Raw genomic sequence first — 10,757 nt, 5'->3', positions numbered from 1 at the left:
ATTGGAGCTTCTGCACGTCTCCTCTTGGAGCAATGCTTTCCTTCAATCGGTGTCCTCTCTAATAAAACAAGGACATGTTTCAGTGGCTGTAATTCAGTTTGCAGCAGATTTCTCCAGAGGAAAATCAATGGCTTCGCATAAGACACGTACACATCTATCTTTCCTTGATTATCCTAATGATGCTGAGGCTCAGTGAGCAAACAATCAGGCAAAGATCTTATTGGGAGCTACTTAGAGTACACAAGCAGGTGAGAGATGAGTGTTTTCTTCAGGGACACACCAGGACACGCACGGTAATTTCCAAACAGTGATGGAAACTACCAAAATTTTCCCGTTTACTCCAGCCAGCAAGCAACCTGATCTGAATTCTCAACTCATTTTTTTTTTTTTTTCAATTAATGAATAGATACTGTAATGTAGGGTGGAGAGAATACTCTGTAGATGCAGAGCTCTTTTAACTAGACTAACTGAAGTGTTTAGTATATATTGTGCTTGTCATCAAAACCCATGAGCACACCAGGTTTTATTAACAACAGAACAAAGCAGCAGCTGATTTCACTGATTAAATGATCTCTTTTCTGGCTGAAGATGATGCTGCAGTACTCTGCAATATTTTAATATACATTTAAGAGATACTGTCATGAAAACACATTAAAATGCTCTACCAGTATACTACTGAGAGGAAGAGAACATAAAAACCAGTCAAAGAAATGCCATAAGAACTAAATTGATTAAAGTTGAAACAGAATACCTCCCTGGTTTAACAAAATCATCAGCCAGTGTGAAGTGAACTATCAATATATACATTTCGTTTAATTTATTTCTGTGCAGTTTTTTCATAAAATAATGCAGTGGTCTCTGGATAAATGTTATACAGAAATAGCATCACCTAATCTTAACGATGATGTGATGTTGAAGTAAAACCCTGTTTGCAAAAAAGTTTGGATGTTCTGTTAAACTTAAAAACAAAATGAAAGATGATAAAATATTTACAAAAAAACAAAAGTTTCAGTTTGAACATTAAATATTATGTCTTTATAGTACAGTATTTAACTTAATATACATTGTTGAAAATTATTGATTTCTGTTTTTATCTCCTTTTTACACAGCAACCCAACTTTTTTGTAATCAGGGTTGTAGTAATGGTTACAAACGATTTCTACAGATTTCAATAAGTTGAATTTAAGACTTCTTAGACCTTTTTAAGACCATTATGAATGCAATTTAAGACCTATTTCAGATTCATAGTGGCAACAAGTGTACGCACTTAATTTTAATGGTTATTATTTCAATGTTGGTTTAATTTTGTTGTTGTTAGAGCGTGATCAGTTCAAGTTTTTGCCCCAAAAACAATTAAGAGACTGAAAAAAAAAAAAAATCTAACTTTTAAAACTTTTAAAAGTCACATTTAAGACAATTCAAGATATTTTAAGTCCTAAAATCAGAAATCCTGTAAATATTTGCCTATAACATTTACTACTTCTACTGGTTAAAGCAGAACAGGATCACATTCCTCTTTGCAAAAAGACTTTAGGCCTAGTTCTGAATTAGACTGACTTCTAACCTCCATACAACCAGTGCACACACATGTAGGAACTGAAACGGTTTCAAAGATGACACATACACAAGATGGATGATTTCAGTCAGAAATGTATTAAATTAATCACTTTCATTACTTTAACAAGCACAATTTACAGTCAAAAACAGGCTATGGTCCATTAGTGCCTTAGACAAGCAAGTAATTAATACATTAGTCATTTGTAACACACGAGGGCAGGATTCTTTAAAAACTGCAGTTAAGTCAGATCTTCTTTAATATTATCAGACAGGAGACATTTAGCTGTACATGAGACTGTGTCATGTCCCTCACAACTTTAAAAGAGACATGAGGAAAAGTCCGGTATGTTGTTAAGTCATTTGCACTGCCTCAGAGAGATTTGTGTACAACTAGCATGTCTTTCACTTGAGAGATACAGACGTTCACATACAGATCATTTATGTTTAAGCACTCTACAGAAATAGTTCCTTTGCTGGTTTTTCAGATCCCGGCAGAACAAGGACCAATCCCTGGATGAGACACTAATATGAAGATCTGAAAAATTGGGGCTGTGTTGCTGAATGTCACAGTATTTCTTTAACCTACAAAAGATTTTGTGCATTTTTGAAACCAGATTATCCTCTTCCTATGAGAGGCAGGGAGTGCATTAGGGTGTAATATCATGCCTTTTCCGAGTAAAGGGAAACCATTGAGGTCACAAATGGCGATCACAGCACACTTAAACCCATGTAGTGTTAAAAAACACATCAATATCTTATCAGGAAAAACACTGTTAGATGGGCCACAGTATAATACCTGGGCAAAAACACACTTAAAGATGGAGCTTTGAATATGCCCCAGTAAATATCTGAATCCAATAAATAAAAATGCATTGAGGTGAGCTGCAATAAAGAAAGAGGTTACATCATTGTCATAATTTCATTTAAACTATGCAAAGTGAGGGGTCTGAAGTACAGAATCCACATGAGGCATTGATTCTTTTAAACACTTCAAAAAAATCATCTACAGACAAAATGTATTGATGTTGAACAGACACAGAATTTACACGACTGTCAACAGGTAATCAATAGAGAACATGATTTAAATCAATTGTACATTTTGTAAACTGGATTTGATTTAGTAAATAAACCACCCAAAACATGTTGAGGCGGTCCCATCTCCAAAGAGTCGTCCATTTTGTTGCATAATGTCATTTGAGCTTGGGCTGGAGTTCTTTTAGCTGACAGATTTTTGGAGTCCATTGGAGGGAGGAGCTAAAATTGAAGATCTTCCAGATCAAATTTTAGACAACTGAGGTATTAAACAACCAATTTTTTACAATTTCAAGAGGTAAAAAAGTCAAATTCCTGGGAGAAATAATAGGACACTGCATTTTCCAAGGTGGCTGGAATGTTGACCACATTTATCCCCTTGTCCCAAATACCCTGCTGACCCCTCCTCTCACATGGTGAAAGCAGAGGCTAAGGAGGATCTGTGCAATAAAATATGGGACAGGGGCAGAGGGTAGTTACACACTGTACTGGACCATGGAGAAGTTCTTCATGGCACTGTCCAGCACCACGCCGGCCTCCTGCATTTCGTACCTGTAGGCAACACCAAGAGACAGTCAGGTCAGGTGTTATGACATCTGTATTAGTGGCAGACCTCACGTGCTAATGAGCTGTTCACACCAAGGAATGATAACTCACCAGTCAGAGGTGGAGACGGTGTAGTAGATGGGCAGTTGGGAGGAGCTGAACTCCTCCAGGCCACACGCTCCCATGTTTGAGAAGAGGAGCCAGTCTCCCACGCTGAGCTCAGGCAGCAGGCAGCGCTCCACCACACGGTCCAGCTGGTCCAGCGTCGGGCCCCACAGGCTGCTGGGATACACTGCCTCCTCAGCACACAGCACATGCTGCAGAGAGGAAACAGTGTCATCAAAACGGGCAACAATCAGAAATCATGCTGATTGCTCTTCTTCTGAACAAGACCTTCTGTCACAGTTAATCAGAGTTTCTGCAGGTTTCATCAAGTTAAATATTAGACTTTTTGAGACCTTTTTAAAAAGGTAAAGACAGTGGGATTTGTCCAAGCTGTTCATAAATGCATCATGACATCAAATACCCATGTTTTGGGTTGGTGAAACGTCCTGAGCACAGTGAAACAATGAGGAAAAATTAGGAAACACAGGCAGAGGGCAGGGTCACTGCAGACACCATCACACACTTCTACTGGGTCATAAGTAATGACAGTTTTTTGAGGAGCATGTTGCAGATTATACATTTAAGACCATTATGAACACAGTTTAAGACCTATTTCATGTCCATCCTGGCAAAAAAGTATGTTAATCTCTTATTCATTAATATCATCATGAAATCTGCCAATCAAAGTCAGGTCATTAGAATACTCACTAACAATTAAAAAGATATAAAACATGTTTTTTCCCCCTATTTTCAATTTTTCCTTCTTTTTTTCCTCCACTCACCACAACAGCCATCTTTGTTCATCCTTCCCTGACTGTCAGTTGTCACAGTATTAGTTAACTACAGTTCCAAGTTTACTTAATGGTGGGTAGTTCCTGTCACTCAGTTATTTTATGATTGTGAGGTAAACAGAGCATAGACGAGGAAATGCATCATTATCCACACTTGAAAGCAAATGGCTTATTGTTGATCACTGACTCACTACAAACCTTGAGGGAAGATCACACTTCTACAGAACACTGTATGTTTAAATACCTCCTTTGTATGACAAATCTTGAACCAATGTATTGTCTTCATATGGGACACTATGGTTCACTATGCAATTCTGATCCAGCTTCTTTAAATACCCATAATGCATGACCCCTTTTACCTACTCAAGTAGAGCTGCTATCAGATGCTTCATTCAGACCTGAATGGGGTTGACTCTCTTGGGTGGAGGCCTACTAACCTTGTGCACTGACGGGGCAGCGATGGAGTTTCCCAGCAACTTGCGGTTGAATGGGCCATAAACACCCTCATTCATGTAGTACAGGAACTCGGTATCTTCATTGTTCTCACCTGTGTAAATACAGTGGGTGACCACGTCAGATATACAGAACATGGTGAATGATCTACAAACTGGGGAATCTGAGTGGGGGCTGCCCTCTGATGGGTTTGTTATGATTATGTAACAGCCATGTGTAAAAGATCTTGACAAAATAAACATGAGACAAGCCAATCTGTCTTTTCTAAGCACATATTCACAGTCAGGGTGCAGACACAGGTATTAACTGGACTAAAGAGGACAAAGAGAACCTCTGAGGGAATTAGGTAACTCACCTTGAGCGAGGCTGTCCCAGTGGCGGGTCACCACCTTTTTGCCAATCACGCTGACAGCCAGGCTGAAAGCTGAAGCCACATAGAAGCTTCCTGGCTGGGCCAACACTTGCACACCAGACAGTGGGCTGAAGTACGCGTCCAGCAGTGGCCTGACTGCAGACTCAACCTGCACACACAAAGTTACAGCAGATATGCATTCAGAGAGTGTTTTCAGAAAAAAAAAAAAGTGCAAGAACAAGAAACATAAAATTACTTTAAATCTGAAACCTATTACTTTACACACACCGTTGGTGAGAGGCGAATGATGTGATGTTAGAGCTACAAATAGATGGCAGAGCATCTAGAGCTGCACTTGTAATGGTATCTTATATCACACATCATGTCATTAATGTGAACAACTGTTTAGCTAACTGATTAATTGATTTGAGTAATAATTTTTGAAAAGTTCAAAATTCCAGCCTCTGAAATGACTGAATATATTTCAGTTGTAGGGTTTCTGCAGGTTTCAACCAGTTAATTTCAGGCTTTTTACGACCATTATGAAATGTAATTTAAGATTTATTTCATATCCACACTGTTTTGTAAGTACAAACAGTTTGCATTGGTGGCTATTGGGGCAATGTTGGTTTTGTATTGTGGTTTTCACAGTGGAATGAACACAAATTTTCCTCAAGACAGACTGAAGTTTATGCGGCTTCATAAAAGTAATGCAAACTTCATGATTCACGTTTTAAGTCATAAACATATTTAAAACATTTTAAAGAAGTATGCAACTACATTATCTTTTTTAAAGAAGGTATTGTAGTTTCACTTGAGTGTTCTTAATTTAGGGTTTTTGTTTGTTTGTTTGTTGTGTCAGCTCTCAGATGTACATCACTTTGGATAAAAGCATCTGCTAAATAAAATTCTAAGACTGTAAGATGTTGTGAATCAAGTCTTTACAGGACATGTACACAGACCCCAATGACTTCAATGAAAATTAAAAGCAAGGTCAACATGGGCAAATTGATGACAAGTTTAATCTCTCAAGTCTAAATAAAGCATCCCCAACAGTATCACAGGTGTTAACCACTTACTTCTTTGAGCTGAAACTCTGAGCCAGTAAATCCACCACCAATGTCCAGGATGTTCATGTTGAAGCCCAAATCCACCTAAACAGAAACAACAGTCAGTTGTTACACTTAATGAAAAATGATATAAATAGTAAGACACTGAAGATAACTTGAGTTCACTTATATCTACTAAATTTTATAACAAGAGATATTTTCCTTACCCCCATGTCAAACACACAGCGGGCGTCTGACAGTGCATGGGTGTAGGCCTCTTGCAGGTCCTGGCAGGAGGTGGGGATGTGGAACGTCACCCCCACCACCTGGACTCCCAGCTCCTTGGCTGCTTCCAGCAGGTGCCGGCAACTCTTCAGAGAGAAACCAAACGCCATGCTGGTCTCAGCTGCATGGGCCTGGGTGGTCAACTGCAGCAGCAACCTAGAAAAGATTAAAGACAAAAACATCAGCCATAGATCGAAACATTAAAGAAACGTACCGCTAAGATTAAGTAAGTTTGGCATTAAAGCGACAGGTCACCCAAAAGTGATTTTTTTTTTTTTTTTTACATTTTAAAACTGGTCATCATTCACTTCAATTGTACTGGATTTGGCTGCAACGCTGTTTTCTGCTGAAGCTCCAGGAGTGTTTTGAGAACTGGAGATCTTCACCCATCCTCACATCAGCACAGGGGTGAGTAGATATTGAGTGAAATTTCATTTTTGGGTGAACTATCACTTTAAGGAAAGCTTAGACTTCCCTATCAAGACACTGATTACATTGGTACCATGTTCAGTTTTACAGTCGTGTACAGAGGTTAAAGCAGCTACAGAATTTTTTTTTTATTAATTTGATCTTACTTTGCATTAGGGTGCAGGCGGGCAATCTTGGATAACTCTGCCTCATTTTCGCACACAAGATGCTGAATATTGTTCTTGGCAGCATGCTTGATGTGTGCCAACTGCTTGCAAGCACCTGACAGAATGATGTTTTCTGGTGGCACGCCATGCTCTAGGACCAGGCTCACTTCAGCCTGGGGGACAGAGGACACACATTTTAGAGAAATTAACACAAAAAGCTCCATCGCCACAATCAAAAGGGTATGAAGTGTGTTGCATAAGTTGAAGGATAACAGTCAACAGCTGACTAGCAATCAATTGAGTGCTTGTAATGTGATTGCCCCAAAATGTTGTGCACCTTTATAAGAGGATGAAGCACTGTACAGTTAATAATTAACTGCCTGAATGTGATTTTCTGAAGTTTAAAGCTCACCTTGTTGGCACACACAAAGCCCAGGCCCAAGGAGGCCAGCACCTCGATGACTGCAGGGCTGCTGTTGCACTTGACTGGGTAGTAGGGCTGCAGTTCTGGCACTACGCTCTGCCAGCATACGTGCTGCCGCATCAGGGCGCCAAGGTCGCCCACCACAAACGCACTCTTCTCCACCTGGTAACACAAGATGAAATGACAGCTGAATATAGAAAACAACTGGTCAAACCTCTAAAATCACATCTAACTGACCTATTAGCCTTATAGCCTAACAGTCTAGACGATAAAACCGCTAATGACAGTTGGATGAAAGCTTGAAGCATTTGGGGAATTTCTTCCACTGCAACTTGAACTGACCAGAGCCTGTTCACAGATGTGTCCATCAATGACATCTTCAATGGTCACTCCTCCCTCCAGGAGTTCAATGATGTAGCTGGGTTTGTCAGCGAGTCCTTTCATCTCAACCGTATTCCGCTAAGCCGACAATCATAAAGAATAGATAAGCAAGTCAAGGGGTCACGACTGAGCCAATGGGGTCCTGCCGGTATGCAACAAACTGGAAAACAAGGAGAAAACAAACAAACAAAAGACTGTTAATAACATGGCAATGAGCTTTTTACAGCAATTTAACCAGGCAAATTAAAAGACATAGTTCTATAACATGGTGAAGTAGCGCGGGATCTTCACTGTTAACGTTTCTGATGAAATCTACCTGAGTGACATGACTCAGAAATGAAGTAATGTAGTTTATTTTTATTGACATTATGTTTAATCACTTGCAGACTTCCGTCTTCACTGATGTATCCCGTGTTTTCCCAAAAGTTTTATAAAATAGCGGCTAGTACAAAATGAACTGCTATCTTGAATAAATGACAGGTTTGACAATTGTTTGAAACATTTGGGATAATGTAAGCACACAATTCAACAAAATATATAACAGAGGTAATGCAGAAATGATAGCAATGTAATACTGCTATCAGTATTTATGTAGCATTACATAAACAGCAAACGGAGTAAAATGGTCAAAAAGTGGGCTGACTTCACTATCTTATTATTTCTGTAAAATAGTAATAATAAAATATCTGTTAAATCTTGTCATGTCTTTAATTTTTGCTCCAAATTATGATGAGCAGTATTAATGAGAGTATCAGTAGGTATTATTATTAACAAACAGTATCAGTATCAATGAAATCCTACTGATAACCAACCCTAAGAAAACCCCTTTCAACCAAACATGTTTAATTACATCATGGTTTGTACACCAAAGTCTACCCTGAGCACAATGATCCTGGACTTTACTACAGCTGTGTGTGTTAGAGTGCAAGTGAGCATGCGTCTTTCTACATACAACAAGAGACAGTGAGTCACTCACATGGACAAGTCAGGAGATGGACCTGTCCCGCTATCAGCTAGGATCCCAAGGTGGCTCAGCGTTGAAGTCAAAGTGCTCCCTGTAAAGAGCCGCCCCTAGGCCCTCTGGGTAGCGCTCATACACCTGTGCAGATACGGGGGAGCCCTGAGGGATAAACACACACAATATTACTTATGAACACAGAAAAGACATGTACATGTGTTTATCACAAGCGAAATCACATGAAATGCAGTGTGTATTGCTAGGCTTGTCCATAAGATGACCAGACGTCCTGAAAATTTCACGACAGTCCCTAATTACAAGCTGTTGTCTGAAATCCGGAATCCTATCCTGTTTGTCCCAAATATTAAACATACCGTAATAAATAATATTAATGAATAACATATGAATCTGCAAAAATATTCAGATCAAATCACCTCCGTATGCCCAAATTCCTGCCGTCATATATTAAAACGGTCTTGGTGCTTTTTGCAAAATATGTCAGAGTATTAGTAGGTTTTTACTATTTCAGGGATTAGGTTATCATAAATAATGGACTGTTGTCATTTAAACCGTTTTATACCAGATGACAGAGTGCAGCCGCCACATCTAAAAAATTTGTTTGTGAGCTTCTACTGCTAAATGACCATCTTATTTGCTGAAAAGACCTTTAGAATGACTGTACCACACCTGTCACCTGTGTGTAATGATTTGTCCATCTTGTAAACATGGTGAGGACCCTGTGCATCATCCTCAGAATCTGTAACTGATCTACATAATATGCATGGCAAGTAATCAGAGTTAAAGTCTAATGTTATCCCTCTGATATAACATGCTCACCCAAACCCCCCTGTCCTAAATTTCTCCCAATCTCATCCATTATTATTATTTTCATCAATCTGTCAATTGTTGTCTCAATTAATCAACAGTAGTTTGGTCCATAAGATGTCATTTAATGCTGAAAATGTTTCCTAAAGCCCAAGATGACGTCTTCAAATGTCTTGTTTTGTCCACAACCCAAAGACATTCAGATTACAGTCACAGAGAAGTAAAATAACCAAAAAATAATCACATCTGAGAAGCTGCAATCATACAATTTGGACATTTTCCCCCTAATCTAATGTAAATCGTGATTATTACATCTTTATCACAGGCAAAATTACATGAAATGCAGCGTAAATGGCCAGACGCGTCAGTCACTTTGATTTTTATGCCACTATTGCAAAGTTTACCACTATTCTCTCTGCATGTTGTCACAGTGGTCAAAATTTCACCAACACAATCGATACATTAAACAACTCTCCTGACTATTTACGTAGCTTGATCTTTTAACCCAATATTCACGTAATTAGTATGTAATTTCAGACTAAATATTAATCTCATCCACCCGTTTCTATCACCCTTCCTCCACAGGATACGATAACTGTCTAAATACAACACAGTGAGGGAGCAAGCAGTGTCACAACTTGACAAATTGAATATTATTATTGCGATGCGTCACCAAAATAAAACACAAACGCCTAACTATATCACACAAATATAACGGTTACATTTAAAACATAAGAGTGCAGCTGCACTGACCACTATAGGAAACGCCATTGCGAGGAAACGCGCTGCTGAGAGATTCCTGGCAACGGCCGAGCTGCTAACGTTGAGCTGGCCGCTGACTGCACGTCGAAGGAAGAAGCTCACGTTAGCACCGTATTTTGTTAATGACCCCCCCAAACAAACCTCAACATTAACACAACACAAGAGTAAAGACCAGGCTAACGTGTTACGACAGCTTAATAATGCAGCATTAGCTTTAAATTCAACAAAAAGACGTGTCAGAAACAGTGAATTCATTGAATCGGTCTGTCATGTGCGGCAAGAAGGCAGAAAGAGCAGCCCGCCATGTTACGTCCGCCTGCTGAATCCAAGGAACTCAACCGAAGTGTTTCGCTGTACTTACGTGAGATAACGGCCAGAATGTTTTGGAAAATCGTCTTCTCTTTTTCGGCGGAATTTTTAAAGAGTAGTGGGGACAACGATATAAGAAAGAAAGACGGCTGTTTTTGCCATATGTTTAGATGAGCGCCGAGCGTCAGTTGAGTAGCGTCTTCTCTATCGGCCGATGGGTGGAGAACTACTGAAGCCGAGCAGGGGAGGTGGAAAAGGTAATCAACGGCCCGTGGGCGTGGCCTGGCGTTCATTTCCACCAATGAGCTTTCACCAGTTTTGAGAACATACCAAATATGTATTTCCTAATATCG

At 39.4% G+C, this 10,757-nt stretch overlaps 1 protein-coding gene across 1 annotated transcript; it reads right to left on the bottom strand.

Moving 5' to 3' along the window:
- Positions 1-1,634: 1,634 nt before the first annotated feature.
- On the bottom strand, positions 1,635-10,648 carry azin1b (antizyme inhibitor 1b). Its single transcript, XM_084739913.1, has 11 exons — positions 10,457-10,648; positions 8,527-8,670; positions 7,512-7,710; positions 7,158-7,331; positions 6,746-6,918; positions 6,113-6,326; positions 5,916-5,990; positions 4,840-5,005; positions 4,469-4,578; positions 3,247-3,452; positions 1,635-3,141 (listed from the first exon to the last, which is right to left on the bottom strand). The coding sequence occupies exons 3-11, from the start codon at positions 7,611-7,613 to the stop codon at positions 3,066-3,068; spliced, it is 1,296 nt and encodes a 431-aa protein (XP_084596039.1). The 5' UTR covers positions 7,614-7,710; positions 8,527-8,670; positions 10,457-10,648; the 3' UTR covers positions 1,635-3,065.
- Positions 10,649-10,757: the final 109 nt, after the last annotated feature.

Source organism: Lutjanus erythropterus, chromosome 16, assembly GCF_056507025.1.
Source record: "Lutjanus erythropterus isolate fLutEry1 chromosome 16, fLutEry1.hap2, whole genome shotgun sequence".
Lineage (NCBI taxonomy): Eukaryota > Metazoa > Chordata > Actinopteri > Lutjaniformes > Lutjanidae > Lutjanus > Lutjanus erythropterus.
The sequence above is the reverse complement of the archived record's forward strand: the minus strand, read 5'-3'. Positions and strand labels throughout refer to the sequence as shown.

What these genes read in the sequence shown, in the direction of transcription:
- azin1b (XM_084739913.1), bottom strand. Translation starts at nt 7,613, where the DNA reads ATGAAAGGACTCGCTGACAAACCCAGCTACATCATTGAACTCCTGGAG. An exon ending in CGCCTGCACCCTAATGCAAA is followed by an intron (nt 6,327 to 6,745) that starts GTAAGATCAAAT and finishes AATCTTTTCTAG; the next exon opens with GTTGCTGCTGCAGTTGACCA. An exon ending in CTGCCCCGTCAGTGCACAAG is followed by an intron (nt 3,453 to 4,468) that starts GTTAGTAGGCCT and finishes TCCTCTCTGCAG; the next exon opens with CATGTGCTGTGTGCTGAGGA.